This window comes from Staurois parvus, unplaced genomic scaffold (genome assembly GCF_062004578.1).
Source record: "Staurois parvus isolate SC_StPar_1 unplaced genomic scaffold, SC_StPar_1.0 ptg001614l, whole genome shotgun sequence".
Classification (NCBI taxonomy): Eukaryota; Metazoa; Chordata; class Amphibia; order Anura; family Ranidae; genus Staurois; species Staurois parvus.
The window spans coordinates 806,302-828,139 of record NW_028319410.1 but is presented as its reverse complement, the minus strand read 5'-3'; the positions used below and the strand labels follow the sequence as shown (position 1 = coordinate 828,139).

At 45.0% G+C, this 21,838-nt stretch overlaps 1 protein-coding gene across 1 annotated transcript; it reads right to left on the bottom strand.

Moving 5' to 3' along the window:
• Window positions 1–273: 273 nt before the first annotated feature.
• PLEKHF1 (pleckstrin homology and FYVE domain containing 1) lies at window positions 274–21,615 on the bottom strand. Its single transcript, XM_089663025.1, has 2 exons — window positions 21,476–21,615; window positions 274–6,701 (listed from the first exon to the last, which is right to left on the bottom strand). Exon 2 carries the CDS (start codon window positions 6,685–6,687, stop codon window positions 5,875–5,877), a length of 813 nt encoding a protein of 270 aa, XP_089519151.1. The 5' UTR covers window positions 6,688–6,701; window positions 21,476–21,615; the 3' UTR covers window positions 274–5,874.
• Between the last annotated feature and the right edge of the window lie 223 nt (window positions 21,616–21,838).

Genomic DNA, 21,838 nt, shown 5'->3' with positions numbered 1-21,838 from the left:
TTAAATACACTAACAAATTTAAACCAAACTCCAGCTCACACTTTATAAGCACTTACAGCAGTTGTTTTTTTTTTCCTTTTGGGATAAAGGTTTTACATAAATAAAAGCTGATCGCTGTCAGCACCCGTCAGTGGTATATGGTTTGTTTCAGCTCTGAAACTGATACATTCTGCTGGAGAGCTTGTGCTTTTGAAAACCAATGAAACAGATGAAAAATTGAAGAAAGGAAACCTAAAAAAGAAAACGAATGCAGCCATCACATCAAAGAATTGGTACACTGCAATATAATAAAGCTTTATGGTTAGGTTCACACTTATATGTGTGTAAATTGCAGACACATGGGGATCTGTAAATGCAGTGGGTTTATGGGTGCAGAAGCATGGGAACCTAACCGAAAACCAAGAAAAAAAACAAAACAGAATATATTTCAGCTTATCAATTCTTAAATGTAGCAGCTGTATTTGCTTTCTTTTTTTTTAGGCTTTTTTCCCCTCCCTTTATTTTTACCTGGTGATCCAGCCAGTAAATTTGTTATTTTTCAACCTTTTAACAGACCAAGCTGTCCAGCAAAAGTGACAGTGCATAGGAACAAACCATTTACCACTGACAGCGGTGCTTGGATTCATCAGCTTTTTATTAATTTATGTAAATCCTTTATCTCAACCGTTTTATTCCCCACAAAAACCTGTTGCTGTAAGTGCTCTGTTAGCTGGAGTTCAGCTTGAATTTATTAGTCACATTCATCTAATACTACCCTCCTCCCCAGACAGGCAATACTGCTGTCCAAGAGTGTCTGTTGCTCTTGCTTTCAGAGTGGAGACACTCAACGACTGGAAGTGTGGTACTGGCTGGATTTCCGGGTGAAAATAAAAAGGAAAAAACCTGAACAAAGAAAAGTAAAGTAATGCAACCACTCTATTTAAGGATTGGTAAACTAATCAAAATTAAATTTTTGGTAAAGGAGAACAAGGAATGGGGTATGAGTGCTGCAACTCATAGCAATCAATCAACCTTCTCCTTCCTGTAGCCAAACAAATAAAAGATCAGTTTGGATTGGTTGCTTTGAGATAATGCACATTACTCTCCAATTTATATACAGCCTTGCAGATTTGAGAGCTTGGTGATTTTTGGGCAGCTTGGCACGAGAGTGTCCCACTAAAAGTAGATCTAAACCCCATCAGTAGATCTCCTCTAAGCTCCAAACCCCATCAGTAGATCTCCTCTAGGCTCCAAACCACATCACTAGATCTCCTCTAGGCTCCAAACCCCATCACTAGATCTCCTCTAGGCTCCAAACCACATCACTAGATCTCCTCTAGGCTCCAAACCCCATCACTAGATCTCCTCTAGGCTCCAAACCCCATCACTAGATCTCCTCTAGGCTCCAAACCCCATCACTAGATCTCCTCTAGGCTCCAAACCACATCACTAGATCTCCTCTAAGCTCCAAACCCCATCACTAGATCTCCTCTAGGCTCCAAACCCCATCACTAGATCTCCTCTAGGCTCTAAAGCCCATCAAGTAGATCTCTAAGCTCCAAACCCCATCAGTAGATCTCCTCTAAGCTCCAAACCCCATCAGTAGATCTCCTCTAGGCTCCAAACCCCATCAGTAGATCTCCTCTAAGCTCTACACCCCATCAGTAGATCTCCTCTAAGCTCTACACCCCATCAGTAGATCTCCTCTAGGCTCCAAACCCCATCAGTAGATCTTCTCTAAGCTCTACACCCCATCAGTAGATCTCCTCTAGACTCTAAACCCCATCAGTAGATCTTCTCTAAGCTCCAACCCCATCAGTAGATCTCCTCTAAGCTCTACACCCCATCAGTAGATCTCCTCTAGGCTCTAAACCCCATCAGTAGATCTCCTCTAAGCTCTAAACCTCACCAATATATCACCTCTAAGCTCTAAACCCCATCAGTAGATCTCCTCTAGGCTCTAAACCCCATCAGTAGATCTCCTCTAAGCTCTAAACCTCACCAATAGATCACCTCTAAGCTCTAAACCCCATCAGTAGATCTCCTCTAGGCTCTAACAGGTTACCATCATTATAAAAGCGGTTTTTGGTCTTTTTAAATGTTTGGCCTTCATTAAAATAAATCCCTGCTTGAAGAAACAGGCACTTCCGGGTATGGGATGACACCTATCCCCTAATGGGGCTTCTGCATTGTCACCCGGAACCCCTCAGGAAGGCTGCAAATGGCCATATGAACACATATTGCACTAGGATGGTCCTCTGTGGTCATTTTCAAAAAGCTGTCCAAGAACGATAAGCAGCCGACATTGAAGTGATCACGAGAGAGCAAGAAGTGGCTGAAAGATCAACAGCACTAAGATGCAAAAAGGATGAAACCCACATGACATTCGCTTGTGATAGGCAGTGACGTATAAAACCCAAATGTCACCAGTGTTTGCATCCTTAATATTCCTTTGTATGGGAGTTAACATGCAGCTGAACATACAGAAAAGGACTTATTCATCAGAGCTCAGGGAGGAACTTGCTTGCAGAACCATTACCACCAGGATTCAGTTCCTTCTTTCAGTTTTGAAGGAGAGCTTCCATGGTTAGTATCATTGGTGGTTTTAGAAAGTTTTACAAATACAGAGCAACACCACCAAAAATGGAGTTGTCTGGTTTGGCAGGATTGCAGAAGGGATGGATCCCAATCCAGGTCTTCACTGAAGCCAATGAGGAGACCTCCAGTGAGAAGATCTCTGGCAAGGTCTACAAAGCTTTGCAAGCTGCTGGAGAGATTAGGACCTGCCACACTCTACCCCCAACAAAAGAGATATCTTCATAGACATGGATGATTTTAACTTTGTGGCAATACTAATCCTTTAGGAACCCATGGACCAGCATGGAACCTACTAAGACACATTAAAGTCTAGATCTTCATCAAGTAGATATTAACTATATTTTCTTAAAACGTGAAGTCCAGTAGTAGTAGTCCGCTTGTGGACACTGATTGGACCCATTTTGTTTTGACCAGGGACAACTTCCTGGATCATTGGTTGGCAGTACATCATTGCTATGCATGTTGGTCAAGATCAGCATAAACAAGAACCGTAGCCAAGCCCTCACTGACCTTGGTAGCTGCAGATGCTATGGAGCAATTCATCCTCCACCTTCACAAAAGAAAAGCCATTCAAGTTAGGCCTCAGCAAATACTATAACTATGGGGTTGCTGGACTAGGCTGGATCCCCCCCCAAAAAAAAAAAATATGGGATATGGCTAAATTAAAAAGTTTTAGGAGAATGTAGAACACAGTCGCTGCTGCTTCCCTGGACCAGGTCCTGAGTAAACCTAGTGCACATATAAAAAAGTGTGATCGAGAGAGGGCGCCATCATCTAAGTGTAAGCTCTTTATTGGAATAATATAATGCATTCACTGGGTAATGAAGGTGTCCAGCTTTTTCTTTAGTAGCTGGAATCATCTAAGGAGCAACTTTGTGCTGCAGGCAAGTGGTTGGTGGTTGCAGCTTACAGCCAGGAAGCTGCTGAAGTAGAGGAGGGAGAAGATCTGCTGTAGTGCGCTGAGATGGAACACAAGCGGTCACGGTGGGATCTGCAGCTTCCAGGACTCTTTGGCCTGCTCGGGCTAGGCTCCAAGGAAATACATAAGTGGATGAGGTCAGTAGCCTAAGGCAGTGCGGTTACGTGTTTGGGGGCCCTGCTTCTTTATCAAGCTGGAAGAAAAAGGCCTGATAAAAAAAAGGGGGAGCCCTGAAATGCGTAGGCATGCCTCCAAAAATAGCGACATCGTCCTTGTACACCGTCGCTTGGGGCCGAGTGGGCTGAAGAGGGCATAGATGACAGCAGCATTAATTTTATTCCAACAGCTTACACTTAGATGGTGGGGCCCTCTCTAGTTTATTCATCCATGTTAGGTCTCAGCACTGTGCTTTCCTCCTATTCCTGTGCACCCTCTGTGTTTTTACATTACACATACCGCCCAACTTTTTGGAGATGGGAACAAGGGACGCCTATTAGCAAAAAGTATATTAGGCATAGGACACACCCCCTGCCACGCCCCCTTAACCACTTCAAGACCAGGCACTGTCACCCCCTTCCAGTCCAGGCCTCAGCTTTCAGCGCTATCACACTTTGAATGACAATTGCACGGTCATGCAACACCGTTTTTTTTAATTTTTAAGCATTTTTTTTGAGAGATAAAACATTATTTTGGTGGTATTTATTCACCACTGGGAGATCTATATCTATATCTAATGAAAGGCCAAAAAAAAAAAAAAAAAAAAAATTTGCAAATAAATAATCTTTCTTCATAAGTCTCGGCCAAAATGTATTCATCTTTTTAGTAAAAAAAAATAAAATTGTTTGTAACCAAAAATTATAATTTTTCATATTTTTTTTTTTATAGTATGATTTTTTTTTTTCTAACATTCTGTCACCCTAGCAGTACAGTGTTTTCTCCTCTCTGGCTGCATTCCTGCAGCTGTTGAAAAATACTGTGAGAGCTGTGATTGGTCACAGCTTGTTCCATGGTACAAGGCTGTTGTGAATGGCCCTGTACTATGCGACCTCTGAGGATTCACAGATTTCACACATAGTAAGCAATGATGTCAGGAAGTAATATCTTGCTTACTACTATTCATGTGATCACTGATTGCCCAATCACTGATCACATGACTTGTGTGAGGTCCCGTACAGTGATCTGTTCTCCGGACACAGCAGGCACTGATTGTGGTGCCATGCACTCCCAGGGAGCATGCACAGGCAATGGATGCTTTGGGGGGGGGGGGGGGGGGGGGGATGTCCACCCGCATCGGCAGCACTCCAGTCTGGTATGATTATTGACATGGGCAGAGTTTAAAGAATTATACCCCAAAAAAGTGATTAGTTAGACCCACAAGTGCATTTTTGTAACCACTACTTTTGCTTTATACTGGCTTTTTACATTTACAAATGCAGCAATTTAGTAACTGGATGAAAGGTTCAGCACTGGGAAACACTTTTTGAAAGAGAAAAAGTGCAGAGCAGAGCAAAATGAAGGACAAATGAGGAGGAAAGAGGGCCTTTGTTCCAAATCAGGGACAGTCCCTCAAAATCAGGGACAGTCCCTCAAAATCAGGGACAGTCCCTCAAAATCAGGGACAGTCCCTCAAAATCAGGGACAGTCCCTCAAAATCAGGGACAGTCCCTCAAAATCAGGGACAGTCCCTCAAAATCAGGGACAGTCCCTCAAAATCAGGGACAGTCCCTCAAAATCAGGGACAGTCCCTCAAAATCAGGGACAGTCCCTCAAAATCAGGGACAGTCCCTCAAAATCAGGGACAGTCCCTCAAAATCAGGGACAGTCCCTCAAAATCAGGGACAGTCCCTCAAAATCAGGGACAGTCCCTCAAAATCAGGGACAGTCCCTCAAAATCAGGGACAGTCCCTCAAAATCAGGGACAGTCCCTCAAAATCAGGGACAGTCCCTCAAAATCAGGGACAGTCGGAAGCTATGCATTAAAGATTAGAAGCCTGGCAGGCTACAAAATCGAGTCCCTGCAGGGAGGGAGCTGAATGACCTGAGCTGCAGAAATGAAGTTAAAAGTACATATGATGTAAACTTTGAGGATACAATTATACACGGTGCCTGCAGCTATAGAGATCAGTGAGGGCTTGTTTTAAAAGGTGATTGCTATAATAAAGAATATGCAAATATTTGAATGTCCACAACTCTACTTTATGAACAACCCAAGGAGATAGATATCTAAGGTCACCAGCTGAAGAGGTACTGGTCAAGTCTCACAGTCCAAGTTGTTCTCAAGGGAGTTAGGCAACACACTCCTAGTCTTTTTTGCTTAGGCCGTGGGTTTTTAGGTTTTAGTAATGCTGCACGTCCTTAATAAATATTATAAATCCCAATCAGGCATGAAAGGCCGACCACGATGAAGAGTAAAAGTCCTCATTTGAAAGAAAGTCACTGGTCTTTTCTTCATCGTTCTCACTGTCATCTTCACTCGAAGGATCAAACTCAGGGATCTCTCGGTCCAACTCAAGTGCCCTTCTTTTTTGTTCTTCTTCTTCAGCCAACTTTTCAGACATTAGTTTTCTGTGGCAGAGGTTACAAACTCTTAAAGGCTTGGAGGACAACTCTGGTATGACAAACCTATTTCTTGAGCAATCCTGACAAACAACAAAGCCACAATTGCGACAGTGATGCCTACGAGTTATAGTGGTGAACTTGGTGTGAGTACAACGCATACAGATGTCAGTGGCTCTGTCTGGTATCCACGGAGCTGCATGCTTTAAGGATGGTCGTCTCCCAGTCTTCTCCATCAACCGGCTGGAACACTCTTTGATGTGGCTGATCCACTCTTGTCTTTCAGTGAAGGAGGCTGCGCAAACCACAAAAGACTTTTTAGATGTTTTTAGCATCCACCGGTTCCTCATATCTTCGTTGTCAGGAAGTAACTCGGTGGTCACATCTTCTAGAGGGATTATGTGTTGGCAGCTGTACTTGACTTTGTTTATGACGATGGTTCCGTACACCAGAATGTCGTTAAAGAGGAAGAAGATCCTTGGCTTGGGTTTTTTCCGGCATTCTTTAGTCAGTATTCCTTCACCCACAAGGACTCTTCCTGGGAGGGCAAGAGGTTGGCCAGCTGAACCAAAACATGCCTCTACAGCCCCTATTCGCTGAGTGTTGATCTCTGTGTAGGCAAGGTGGTCCACCATGGCTCAGCAGCTACCTAGAAAACAGTGAAAGGAGCTTAGCAATTAATGAAATAAAATAAAGAACCATAACAGTAGAGTTCTAACCATTTATGGTGCAAGAGACACATGAAAAAGGAGTAACTTTGCATTCATTTGTGGGTGGTAAAAATAAATACTCTATCTAAAACAGCCTACGTTCGGTAGCTAGGAAGCGAGATGGCCCAGGTTAGGGAAGGAGCGGTTTTGTGCTCCTTTCTTTTTTTGGAACCAGACTACCCATTCCGTGAGATATATACACACACACACACACACACACACACACACACACACACACACACGGAGAAAGTCATGATGTTGTGATCCCATGGAGCTACAGAGAGGGACTTCTGTGAGCTGCAGTCCACCCAAAGCTAGCTGATACAGGAGAACGTTACATTATGGACAATGCCAGAGATGTACTAACATCTTGTTGAGGTATGCCTGGGCCAACTAGTTAGGGAATTCTCGCTCATGTTGGACTGTGTTGCATATCATTAAGTAAACGTTGCATCAACTGTTCCAAGCCTGGTCTGAAGTTACTCTAAAGGAGTGCATGATGGTTCCTGGCATATAAAAGAACTTGGATCAATAAAGTGCACTTGGGCTTTGAAGCAAGTCTTTTAAAAAAGGACAGTTAACTCAGCATCAGGAGTGGAAGTAGTAAGCAGTTGCCATGGGTAACAAAGGACTGGAGTAAAGTGCTTAGCAGCCTGTCATGAAGCATGGTATCTGGCAGAGGTGAAGGGTCCTCTGGTAGCGAGGGGGGTTGGTGTTCCAACTCCCTCGCCAGCAGTCGGTTCCCCAAAAGTATCGGGACCCAACCCACATTACGGAGACCCCTGGCCTAGCCGCATGGTACGGGAGAGTATAAAGAGTTACTGAAAGCATGCATGAGGTCCCTTCAGGTGCTCTGCAGAACCCCATTCTCTCACTGGAAGTGAGGTCAAGAGGGCATAGGCTCAGTGGTGTCCCTCCTAAAATCTACAGCAAGGTGTGTAGGGACAAGGGACAGCACACTCAGGAGGGTCTCTGTAGGTCACACAGCTACACACATTGTATGGTTCTTCTCCAGGTTGGAGTGCCATAATAAGGTCAATTTCACCTGAATGCGGCCCCGTCTGGTCCCGGGCATTGATGAGTGAGCTCACAAGTCAATAGTACTCCATGATCATGAGCCCACAACCAGGCGAGACCACCTCCTCACACCATCACATAGTTGGGGCAATTCAACCAGCTCGGAAGCCTCCAGTACAACAGCTACAATATGTAATCAGTTATCATAATTGCAAAAAATCCATACTTGTTTCAAAACCAACTACAATAGACTCACAGAGACAGGCAACCATAGGTAAAATCCTTATCTTCAAAATGCAAAAAGTGCTCTGGTCATTAAAGGGTCAGTCCACCCAAAACGCATATACAGTATTACTTATTGGATTGAAACCTTAAATAAGTTTGGTTGTTTTGGTCAATGGGTCCAATTTTTTTTTTTTTTTTTTTTTTTTTTTTAAAGTGTTCCAGTTATCCTTAGTTATCCCTCAAAAGTAAGCAAAAAAGAGCTCCAACTATAATATAGGGGTTATGGGGCCAACTAGTACTGTAGAGAGACCTCACACCGGGAGAACGGGGAGGGGGTCCAAGTCCTGGAAGAAAATTATTTTCCTTAAATAAATTATATAGAAAAATGGAAAGGCAGATGTACCATGATGTAATTATGTGGGGAGCCAAAAGAAGTTTCCTTCTTAATGGAATTATTTTTAGCCATTATGCAGAATAGAATAACAGACAGTCAAACTGTTGCCTCAAGTTTGGAGCTTTTAATGTCCATATAGACCAGGGTTTCTCCAGAGGTTGCCAGGGGTTCCTTAGGCAAAATTGCTCCTTTAGGCAAGTTCCCGCTGACACCAATGATCTTTTTATCAATCTGTAAGGGGAGAATTCTTCCCAATGACCTCAAGCGTAAGGAACAATCTTCCCACTGACCATCACACCAATATATCGTGAGTAGTAGATATAGTAATTTTTAGCAAGGGTTCCCTGCGACTGGAAAGATATTTCTAGGATTCCTCTGTGCTGAAGGTTGAGAAAATATTAAAGGGTCTACATCAGACTAACTGCCACTTCTCAGCAGTGGACAGATGTAACGAGGCTTGTAATGGAGTGTATTATACAAGATTTATATATCGCCAACAGTTTGCTCAGCGCTTTACAATATAATGGGAGCCAATACAGCAACAATACAAGAGGGATTTGAGGGCCCTGATCCTTGGAGCTTACAATCTAGGAGGGAGGGGCTAGTGGTACAAAAGGTAGTAACTGTGGGGGATGGAGTGGTTGGAAGAGTAGAAGATTCCAGTATTAGCTGAGGGCAGGATAGGCTTCCCTGAAGAGATAGGTTTTCAGAGATCGCCTAAAAGTGAGCAGAGCAGGCGATAGTCTGAGAAAATTGGGGTAGAGAGTTCCAGAGGATGGGGGAGGCTCTGGAGAAGTCCTGGAGATGAGCATGGGAGGAGACAAGGGAGCTAGAGAGTAGGAGGTCTTGCGAGGAGCGGAGAATACAGTTTGGGTGATCTTTAGAGACAAGATTGGTGATGTAATTTAGGCTGTGGAGTGTAGGCTTTTCAGGTCCCATGGACATCAGTGGGGTTTGAAAAACCGTTCGCAAATTTTTTTTTTTTTTTTAATAGTTCGGTGAGCGTTCCGCAAGTTAGTAACATGACTACCTAAAAAGTTCTAACCCTACTAACTACTCTAACTGGTACTAAAAGCAAAGGATTGGACTGGAGATACATAAAACTGCCACATGGTTAAAACAACAATGGAAACATGTCCAGATGTCAGCGATGGGAAAATCCCTTCTGCTGTCATTATGAGGTTTATGTGCAAGACACAGAACTCTGCAGAGGAGTTAAGATCTGGTAATTATATATCTGCAGACTAGTAAAAGATATGCTTTAGGGTAAAAGGAAGGATAAACTGTAAAAAAAGGAGTGAAAGGGGGGGTGGGGCACTAATAGAAGCAAGGACTGGCTGTCAAGACAGACTTTATATGGTAGGACTTCATTAAGAGAAATTTGTTTCCAGTTCAGTAAAAGTAGACCCACATTTGTTAAGAGGAGTTGAGCTGGCCATACTCCAGTAGAATTTCGTTTGAAGGTTTGCATAGACATTCGGAAAAATCGTTCAGAGCATTGGAGAGTATCATCATGGTCTCAGCACATTTCGTAAGAAAACACTCAACATTTTTGTTCAGTTGCCAAGCCAAGGTTTCAAATTCAAAGTTCCAATTTGAGAGAAACATGTGCATTTTAAAATAGTACTGTCTTCCCAAATGAAAACCACATTCGCAGTTTGAATTTTATTTGTTCAAGAACATTTTTCAATCCTTCTCCTTCGATTTCAATACAGTTGAAAATCACCGTCGATTTGACCCCATTAACTGTTAGAAAATAAGAAAATAGATCAAATGTCTCAAAAATTAAATTCTGCTGGTGCATGGCCAGCTGTGGAACCTCTTTTGGGAGTTTATGGCTGTCTGGGCCTCTGTTATGATGATTCAGTTTCACCATTTGCAATGTTGGCTTTTGTCAGTGAACAGATACAGTATCAAGGGAAATTTGTAAATTTGTGATTGGAGCAGGATTTGGTCCATCCTTCAATGGTCACACCTTCAACTAGGGTTCCTCCAAAGGAAGCTCCAGAGCCATCTGTTTAGGGAGAATTCCTCCTACTGACCCCCAACGCAAGGAGCATTCTTCCCCGCCGACCCCAACGCAAGGAGCATTCTTCCCCGCCGACCCCCAATCTAAAGAGCATTCTTCCCCGCCGACCCCCAACGCAAGGAGCATTCTTCCCCGCCGACCCCAACGCAAGGAGCATTCTTCCCCGCCGACCCCAACGCAAGGAGCATTCTTCCCCGCCGACCCCCAATCTAAAGAGCATTCTTCCCCGCCGACCCCCAATCTAAGGAGCATTCTTCCCCGCCGACCCCCAATCTAAGGAGCATTCTTCCCCGCCGACCCCCAATCTAAGGAGCATTCTTCCCCGCCGACCCCCAATCTAAGGAGCATTCTTCCCCGCCGACCCCCAATCTAAGGAGCATTCTTCCCCGCCGACCCCCAATCTAAGGAGCATTCTTCCCCGCCGACCCCCAATCTAAGGAGCATTCTTCCCCGCCGACCCCCAATCTAAGGAGCATTCTTCCCCGCCGACCCCCAATCTAAGGAGCATTCTTCCCCGCCGACCCCCAATCTAAGGAGCATTCTTCCCCGCCGACCCCCAATCTAAGGAGCATTCTTCCCCGCCGACCCCCAATCTAAGGAGCATTCTTCCCCGCCGACCCCCAATCTAAGGAGCATTCTTCCCCGCCGACCCCCAATCTAAGGAGCATGCTTGCCGCCGACCCCCAATCTAAGGAGCATGCTTGCCGCCGACCCCCAATCTAAGGAGCATGCTTGCCGCCGACCCCCAATCTAAGGAGCATGCTTGCCGCCGACCCCCAATCTAAGGAGCATGCTTGCCGCCGACCCCCAATCTAAGGAGCATGCTTGCCGCCGACCCCCAATCTAAGGAGCATGCTTGCCGCCGACCCCCAATCTAAGGAGCATGCTTGCCGCCGACCCCCAATCTAAGGAGCATGCTTGCCGCCGACCCCCAATCTAAGGAGCATGCTTGCCGCCGACCCCCAATCTAAGGAGCATGCTTGCCGCCGACCCCCAATCTAAGGAGCATGCTTGCCGCCGACCCCCAATCTAAGGAGCATGCTTGCCGCCGACCCCCAATCTAAGGAGCATGCTTGCCGCCGACCACCAATCTAAGGAGCATGCTTGCCGCCGACCCCCAATCTAAGGAGCATGCTTGCCGCCGACCCCCAATCTAAGGAGCATGCTTGCCGCCGACCCCCAATCTAAGGAGCATGCTTGCCGCCGACCCCCAATCTAAGGAGCATGCTTGCCGCCGACCCCCAATCTAAGGAGCATGCTTGCCGCCGACCCCCAATCTAAGGAGCATGCTTCCCGCCGACCCCCAATCTAAGGAGCATGCTCCCCACCGACCCTCAATCTAAGGAGCATGCTCCTCACCGACCCCCAATCGAAGGAACATTCTTCCTAAATTTAATAAGCATTAACTATTACTTGTTCTTAGCAGTTCAGGGCGGTTTTGATGCAGAATGTTATCGCTGGGTGTTGAATGGAAAGAATTACAGCAAAGTCCAAAGTTTAAAGGTGGGAATAAAACAACAAAGGAGAGTTTATACAACCAGCAGATTACATCAGACTATCACATGTGCTGAGTTTGTTGCAGGGCTTTCCTCTCACATGCCTCCAATAAACCTCAGTTGGTTACCTATCAATCTAATCCACCTTCACACCCCTTCTTCCTATCACAGCTTCTGGTTCCTTCGGAGAAACTCATTGATTCCTAGAAAAGTATCCTATTCCTTTATCAACCCTACACTATCTTTCCAACCCCTCCCCCAGTCAAAGCTTTCTCTATCTTCCCACCTGATTGAAGGATGGTGCCACACCATTGCTTTTGGAGTCTTAAAAAGTATTTTTACAAATACATGGAGATGACCTGGAACAAGACACCAATGTGTTTCAGGGGTTAAGAACAACCCTGATGAAGGAATAGAGTTTTGACCCCCGAAATGTGTTAGATTTCTTGTATAGTCTTCTATCGCATCCTATATTGGAATAAATTTGTATACAGCCTGTTCATTCATGGAGGTGGTGCTTCAATATTAGAACCATTTATCTGCATTACAAACCAAGGAAACTGTGGAAATGCTTTGGCGTGTAAAAGCCATCGAGAAAGAAGACACCATGTACACAGGCCACCGAGAAAAAGGACACCGTTCAAGGACCATCAAGAAAAAAAAAAAAAGGACACTGTATTTACAGACCACCAAGAAAAAAAAAAAAAAAAAAAAAAAAAAAAAAAAGGAAACCATGTTCACAAGCCACCGAGAAAAAAGACACAGTTTAAAGTGCCACCAAGAAAGAGAACACCGTATTCAAGGGCCACAGCGAAAGAGGACATAGGAGTTCAAGAGGACACCATGTTCACAGACCAACGAGATAGAGGACACCATATTCACAGACCAACGAGATAGAGGACACCATGTTCAATAGTACACCAAGTTCATAGACCACCCAGAAAGAGGACACCATATTCAAAAGCCACCGAGAAAGAGGACACTGCGTTCAAGAGGACACCAAGTTCATAGACCACTCAGAAAAAGGACACCGTATTCAAAGGCCGCCGAGAAAAAGGACACAGTGTTCACAAGCCACCGAGAAAAAAAAAGGGACACTGTTTAAGGACCACCCAAAAAGAGTACACCGTATTCAAAAGCCACCGAGAAAGAAGACACCGTGTTCAAGAGGACACCACGTTCATAGACCACCCAGAAAGAGGACACCGTATTCAAAAGCCACCGAGAAAGAGGACACCATGTTCATAGACCACCCAGAAAGAGGACACCGTATACAAAAGCCACCGAGAAAGAGGACACCGTGTTCAAGAGGACACCATGTTCATAGACCACTCAGACAGAGGACACCGTATTCAAAAGCCACCGAGAAAGAGGACACCATGTTCATAGACCACCCAGAAAGAGGACACCGTATTCAAAAGCCACCGAGAAAGAGGACACCGTATTCAAAAGCCACCGAGAAAGAGGACACCGTATTCAAAAGCCACCGAGAAAGAGGACACCGTGTTCAAGAGGACACCATGTTCATAGACCACTCAGACAGAGGACACCGTATTCAAAGGCCACCGAGAAAAAAAAAAAAAAAAAAAGACACCGTTTTAAGGACCACCCAGAAAGAGGACATCGTAGTCAAAGGACACCGAGAAAGAGGACACCATGTTCATAGACCAACAATAGAGGACACTGTTTAAGGACCACGCAACACCATTGGATAGTAAGACCAATTGGATGATTCCAGGGTTCCATCACTACCAGGGGCAGACTGACAACTCATGGGGCCCCCGGGCAATAGAGGATCATGGGGCCCCTGTATCCTTGCCCAAACTCAAAAAAGCCTATGAAAAAGGTACCAGGGACATCTCATGGGGCCCCCTACTGACCCCGGGCCCTCGGGCAGTGCCCAAGTTTCCAAATGGTCAGTCCGCCCCTGATCACTACCAATCCATTCCCTCAGATCTTCACATCCCATGTCAGTCTACTTCCTTCTCCTACCTCCATCCTCTTCCATCTACACATCTAGATGTATTATATCTACTAAACACTTTGAAGATGTTTTCCATGAACCACAAACAAGCCAAGCGTTCTTCAGTGGGACCACCTATGGTTTTGAACCGTGTAGATATGCTATACCGGTCATGAAAAGTGAAACAAAGTCTGGAAGAGACAGAATCACACCATATTATTCAAGCAGAAACTGGAGAAACTGGTATACCAGAGAATAAAGCTTGAAGGTTCTTCCTCTTCTATGTTCTGTAATATCTTAACTTTGTATCAGATCTATTTCTGAAGGTTAACTGCGTGTAGGCCAAGTAATGTGTACTTGTAGCAGTTTCATGTGATTTTTGCTTTTCTCTCCAGAAGGACGGCACCATCTTGATTCACCCTCCACTTACTGGAGTGAGATGCTGGTTGAAAGATAGCACAGTCAGGTAAATCCTGGTGCCTGTGTCATGTTCTTGAATGTGTTCACAAATGTTGAACACAGATCAGCCCTTATTACAGCCTCTTAACATCTGCCCGCAGTACGCGAATGATATCATAGTCCAGGCCTGGAGCTCAATGCTGGCTTTCTAATGGGGAGCTGGACTTAGCACTTCCAGCACTGTTTTGAGGTCCCTCTGTGGACTACAAAATACTCGCTCCCCTCCATTCTATGGAGAATTGAAGGAGGTGTTCTGTAGTCCTAAAACTAATTTCTTTTCTTCACTTTTTATTTTAAAACCCCATGTTTGAGCTGCGCTTTTTCCACCCCCTACCCCTTTAGCTGCAGAGGCAGCATCTGGGAGTGTACATATGCTGCAGTGTTAACTTTGCAGCAGGAATTCTACTGCCTCCCCCTCCTCGTTTCTTTCACCCACCGAATGTGACCCATTCAAGTGGATGAGGCCGCTTCCTGACCAGGCCATTTATGTCCTTTTTTCGCACAAATAGAGCTTTCTTTCAGTGGTATTTGATCGCCTGTACGGGTTTTATTTTTTTTGCGCTATAAACAAAAAACGACCGACAATTTTGAGAAAAAAAAAAATGTTTTGGACTTTTTGCTATTAAAAAGGTCCAGTAAAAAAAACAAGTTTCATCATAAATTTAGGCCAAAATGTATTCTGCTCCGTGTCTTCGCTAAAAAAAATCAAAAAAAAAAAAAATCCCAATATGTGTAAATTAATTGGTTTACGTGAAAGTTATAGCGTTTACAAATGGCCTGGTCAGGAAGAGGGGGAATCCTCTGGAAGGCAAGTGGTTAGAAAATGCTGTATTTATAAACAAAGTCCAGAGGGCAGCCTAGGCTTTGTTTACATACATGGCAGGCCAGTGCACTGCGGGTGTCACCTGACCTCATTCCATCCATGTCACTCATTCCAGAAAGGGGTCATCCCGGCTCCGTCAGGCCAATCCAGGCTCGCCGCCGCTACTCTAAACCTGCCACATCAGCGAGCTGCGTCCAGCTGCGTCTCGCTCCACGCCGCGCTCTCCATCCACCTACGACGTCATCGCATTCTTAGCGGAAATCTGGGAGCCTTGCCCGACCGCGAAACAAAACAAGAGAGTCCGCCTCTCCTCCAGACGGACGAACATCATTCCCCGTCTTCACAGAGATCGATCCTGAGCAGACAACTATTTATGGGCAACGCATGAAATAGAAAGAAGACGAATCCCAGAGCCGGCCAACAAATCCCCCCCCACCTAAAAAAAAAAAAAGAATATCCCCCCCCCATGAGAACCCCGTCAGACCAGTGGGCTCTGGATGTACTTAGAGAGGTCAGGTTATATCGGCGTATAAATCTGCTCCGGGCGCGTTGCCACCATTGTGATTAAAGGGAAACTCCGCAAATGCTGTAGCTAAACTCTACTTCTGGAAATGCCAGTTGCCTGGCTGTCCTGCCAATTTCATTGGCCACCTTCACTTTTCGGGGTGCATTCATTAACTGTGTTCCTGCCGCCCTATAGCAGATCTAATGCAGAGGTGCGCAAAATCATAATATATATAAAAAAATTAAAATTTTAATGAAAAAAAAATTATAATACAGGATTTATATAGCGCCAACAGTAATATATATATATATATATATATATATATATATATATATATATATATATATATATATATATACACACACACATACACACACACACACACACACACACACTTACTTATATTTCTGGGTGGGGGGGGCGCGCAAGGCACGCATGCGCCCTACCCAGGAGCGTACTGAGAACTCATGGGGCCCCCGGGCAATAGGGGATCATGGGGCCCATGTCCTCGCCCACACTCACAAAAGCCTATGAAAAAGGTACCATGGGTATCACATGGGGCCCCCCTACTGACCCCGTGCCCTCGAGCAGTGCCAGAGTTTCCAAATGGTCAGTCCGACCCTGGCCCTACCTGCGCCTCTATTTGCGGCTCCGGCTATCAACCATCAGGTCCCGGCCAGTGATTACTCGCCGGCACCCAGTGATAGAGGAGCTTTACCATCAGAGGGAGAAAACTGTATGTAAGCAATACAGATCTCTCCCCTGTCTGCTCCTGCACACTGCTTTGCATGGCTCTGCATAGCAGCATGTATACAGTGAAACACAGCACACAGTTAACCCTTTGATCTCCCCAGATGTTAACCCCATCTTGCCCAATGCCATTAGTACAGTGTCAGAGCTTTTTATTAGCACTGATCACTGTATTGGTTTCACTGCGGATGTCAGTGACACCAAGTCAGTCCCCCCCCAGTGTCAGAATGTCCTCCGCGGTCCTGCTATAAGCCGCTGATCGCTGCCATTACTAGTAAAAAAAAATTCCAGTATCTTTCCCGCCATTTGTAGATGCTATAACTTTCATGTAAACCAATTAATTTACACGTCTTGGGATTTTTCTTTAGCAAAGACACGGAGCAGAATACATTTTGGCCGAAATTTATGGCGAAATTTGATTTTTTACTGGACATGTTTAATAGCAAAAAGTCAAAAATATTGTTTTTCTCAAAATTGTCGGTCTTTTTTCAGTCACAGCGCAAAAAATAAAATAAAAAACAAACGCAGAGGCGATCAAATACCATTGAAAGAAAGCTCAATTCATGGGGAAAAAAAAAAAAAAAAAAAGGACATAAATTTAATTTGGGTGCAGTGCTGCATGACTGCGCAATTGTCAGTTAAAGTAACTCAGCGATGTAACGCAAAAAATGGCCTGGTCATGAAGGGGGGGGGGGGGGGGGTAAATCCTCTGGAGGGCAGAAAAACAAAAAAAAAAAATTTTTTTTGTAATAAAAAGGAAGAGCACACTCCTCACCCATTCGTACTCTAATGCAAACACACAACATAGGGTGTAAACACATGTAAACTGTATTTGCCGCACATGTGAAGTATCGCCATAAACACGCGAGCACAATCATTTTAGTCACACTTAACTCCACACTGATCACCTACAAGTGCCACCTACTGACACACTTTAGGTAATGCAGTTAGCGATCCCCAGGCATGTGCAGCTTTAAATCTTGACATGTTTGGTATCCATCTACTCGATGCAACCCCATCTTTTATATTTTAACAAAAAACAAAGAACAACTCCACACTTTTTTGGAAATTACCTTAAAAATCCCCTCAGCAATGAGATGTTTTCTGCAGGCAGTGGCCTGGAGACTAAAACGGCAGCTGTGACCATTTTTTTTTTTTTTTTTTTTTTTACTCAAACACACATTTGCAGGAAAAAAAACAGAACAAAACAAAACAAAAAAAAACACTAAGATGGATTTTAGTTCAAACAAACACAACACACTTTTTTTTTCTTTTGTTTTTGTTTGAACTAAAATCCATTTTAGTGTTTTTTTTTTCCTGCAAATGTGTGTTTGGGTAAAAAAAAAAAAAAAAAAAAAAAAAAAAAAAAAAAAAAAAAAAAAAAAAGCGTGACGGCCGCTGTTTTATTCTCCAGGGCCTCTGCCTGCAGAAAATGTCTCATTGCTGAGGGGATTTTTAGGTAATTTCCAGCAAAAAAAACAAAAAACACAAAAAGCGGATTTGCAACATGAATGTGAAAAATGAAAACAATGTCCCCAGGAGAGAAGCGGTTAAAGAGGCGTGGTCACTGTACTCCAGCCCTGATTGGGAAAAGTGACAGCGCAGGGAGCAGCAAGAAAACCCGCCGATTCAAATTCAGAATCCTGCCCTGTAATCCTCAAGGCAGAATAAAGAGGTGATCCTCAAAACAATTTTTTTTTTTTTTTTTTTTATGTGGTTTGTACCCGGTCATACCTGTGCAGGGGCGGACTGACAACTCATGGGGCCCCCGGGCAATAGGGGATCATGGGGCCCGTGTCCTTGCCCAAACTCAAAAAAGCCTATGAAAAAGGTACCAGGGGCATCTCATGGGGCCCCCTACTGACCCCGGGCCCTCGGGCAGTGCCCAGGTTTCCATGGTCAGTCGGCCCCTGGTCCTGTGCCATTTGCACATCAAATTCCCAACTAACGAATAAGAGTCACCGGTCACACTGCTGTGATTTAAAATCGTGCAATTCCTGAAGACTTCATTGCAACTTGTGACGATTTTCAACAATTTCTTGCGATTTCTATTATATTCTCTATATGTGAAATTGCAATAAACTGCAGAAAAAAGTCATGCGGCCTTAGAAATCGGACACGTTAAGACCTCGGTCACACCGGGCGCGACTTGCAAAATCGCACAGCAAGTTGCAGCCCATTGTCTGCAATGACAGCGGTCATATCCATGCGGTTCCAACTTGGTCAGAGTCGCACCGATTTCAAAGTAGCGCATGCACCACTTCAGGTGCGACTGGCATAGATGCCGCGTCTTGCAAGTCGCACCTCAAGTCGGAATATACCATCCGACTATGAAAACGTGACTTCACTGGAAGTTGCACGATTTCAAAGTTGGATTGGTGTGACCGGGGTGTAACATCAAGCCGCCTTTGAAATCATGCGACTTATGCCGGCCATAGACAGGTCGAAAATCGGCCGTTTTTTTTGAAAATAAAAAAAAAATAAAAAATGGGCCGATTTTTGCACAGTTAGTAATTTCGAGCAAGAAAAAAAAAAAAAAAAAAGAAAACACCCTAAAAAAAACCCAAAAAGCGGATTAGTGGGTTAATTGGTCGTCTGCTTTTCAGGGTTTTTGCACATTTTTTTTTTCTTTTTAATTGGGCATGTTTAATTTTGACGATCGGCCAATTTTTCCCAGCAATGATGGGCAAATTGGCCAATCGTTTTACCGAAAAAAAAAAAAAAAAAAAAAAAAAAAAAAAAAAAAAGAAAGAGAGGAGGAAAGAGAGAGAGGAGGAAAGAGAGAGAGGAGGAAAGAGAGAGAGGAGGAAAGAGAGAGAGGAGGAAAGAGAGAGAGGAGGAAAGAGAGAGAGGAGGAAAGAGAGAGAGGAGGAAAGAGAGAGAGGAGGAAAGAGAGAGAGGAGGAAAGAGAGAGAGGAGGAAAGAGAGAGAGGAGGAAAGAGAGAGAGGAGGAAAGAGAGGAGGAAAGAGAGGAGGAAAAGTCCAGTCCGCTATTGTGTTTTATATGAAAAGTCTTGCGGTTGCAACAAATGTATCCAAATAAAACCATCTGTATCCGAAATGGATACAAAATGGATACATTTGTTGCAACCGCAAGACTTTTCATATAGAATATAATAGCGGACTGGAATTCTTAGGGACAGAAGTAATTATGGGGTTAATGCCGGCCGTAGACGGGACGAAAATCGGCCGGTTTTTTTTACCGTTGGTGGTAACGTCGGCCAATCGAACAACCATTTTTTTTTTTAACCCGTCTATGGCCTGCTTTACAGTGAAGTTGATCAATTTCAAAGTAGAGGGACACGCTGATTTCAGGTGCAATTTGTAAGACACCCGACACAGATGTCTATAAAAAAAAGAAATTGGTGCAACTCAGACCAAGTCAGAACCGCACCGATATGACCGCTCTAATTGTGGACAATAGGGTGCGACTTGACATGCGATTTGCAAGTCGCAGAACAGGCAAATTGCAGGCGAATTTTCACCCAGTATGACCGGGGATTGGGGGGGGGGGGTGAAGACAGACTGGCGTTCACAATTAGATGCGATCTCAATTCGCACTGCCAGGACTGGGCACTGACTGTCGGTGTCTTAACACGTGTGATTTGCTGCGGCGCGATATCCAATTCTATTCCTTTCGTGACTTTCTGCCGTTTATTGCGATTTCACACACATAGAATAGAGCGGGAATCGCAAAGCAAAAAATCATTGAAAATCTTCTCAAGTCTTGAGAAATCGCACGATTTTACATCTCAGCGCTGTGACCGGTGACTTCATAACGTCAGAATCTGATCTCCTCATTTGTGGTTGTCAGTTGCAGAGAAATCGCACCGGACTGTCCGCACAGCACATGTTCCCAGGCAGTTGTGGGTCCAGATTCCCTCCAGGGACCGTCTACAGACACATTCTTCGCTCTTCCTGCCTTTGTACCGATTGCTTCGCTTTCCTCCCACCATTCACAGCGCACAGAAGACGGCTGATTGGCTGCCACCCAAAACCGAGCTCCAGCCGGGCCGGGGGGGGGGGGGGGGGGGGGGAAATCAGGAGCCGGGACAATTATTACCTGCAGCTCTACACAGCCTGGTAGACTCTGCTACTACAGAGCTGGAGATCTAAGGACAGCCATATACACAATACAATCAGATTGTACAATCTATGTCATATGAGGACACGCCCACACAACCCATTCCATGTATCCAATCACACAAGCTCTTATATTACATACATTTTGGTAGATCTAAGGGGATTGTATGCTTATATTGTACAGTGTATGGTCATAGGACATCATACCATCAGATTGTACAGTGTATGGTCATAGGACATCATACCATCAGATTGTACAGTGTATGGTCATAGGACATCATACCATCAGATTGTACAGTGTATGGTCATAGGACATCATACCATCAGATTGTACAGTGTATGGTCATAGGACATCATACCATCAGATTGTACAGTGTATGGTCATAGGACATCATACCATCAGATTGTACAATGTATGGTCATAGGACAGGAGTCTGCAAACTGCGGCCCTTTTCTTGCTTTTATCCGGCCCTCGGGGCATTATTTCATCCTCTGACACCAACAATGGGGTAAGACTCTCCACACAGAAACCAACCATGGGGCCCAATTCCTCCCAACCATGGGGCCCAATTCCTCCACTGACACCAAAGACCTTTTCTACTCCCACTGGCCACAGTCCGGCCTCCCTAAAGCCTGAAGGACAGGAGGCTGGCCCATTGTTTAGACGCTTGGGGCCCCTTACATAAGAGAGCATACAACCAGATTGTACAGTGTATGATCATAGGGATCAGACTGTACAGTGTACGGTCACAGGGGATCGTACAATCAGATTGTACAGTGTACGGTCACAGGGGATCGTACAATCAGATTGTACAGTGTACGGTCACAGGGGATCGTACAATCAGACTGTACAGTGTATGGTCACCTCCTCCAGATGATAGCAGAAAGGACACAATGACAACTTTCACTCTGTGAGCGGCGCTCCCGACGGTCGGTGAGCCGGAGGAAGGAGAGAGAAGGACGACTTACAGACGGTGGAAGGATCTCCTGTCGGTGACACGATGCCTGGATTCCCCGCGGATCCCACACAGACGATCGGAGGGGATCCGTGTCCGGGCGATGAGACGGCGATGATGGAGCACCCGGCCAGCACTGCCCTCCCCTTTGTACTGGAGGACCCATCACCTCCCCCCACCCCCCTACTGAAACTTCTCTCCTCCCCGCCCACTGCACTGATCTCCGCCCAACCTCCTGAAAACTTCTCTCCTCCCCGCCCACTGTCAAGAAACGGCCCCGCCCATCCTCCTGAAAACTTCTCTCCTCCCTGCCCACCGCAACGACCTCCCCCCACCCTCCTCCTGAAAACTTCTCTTCCACGCCCACTGTCAAGAG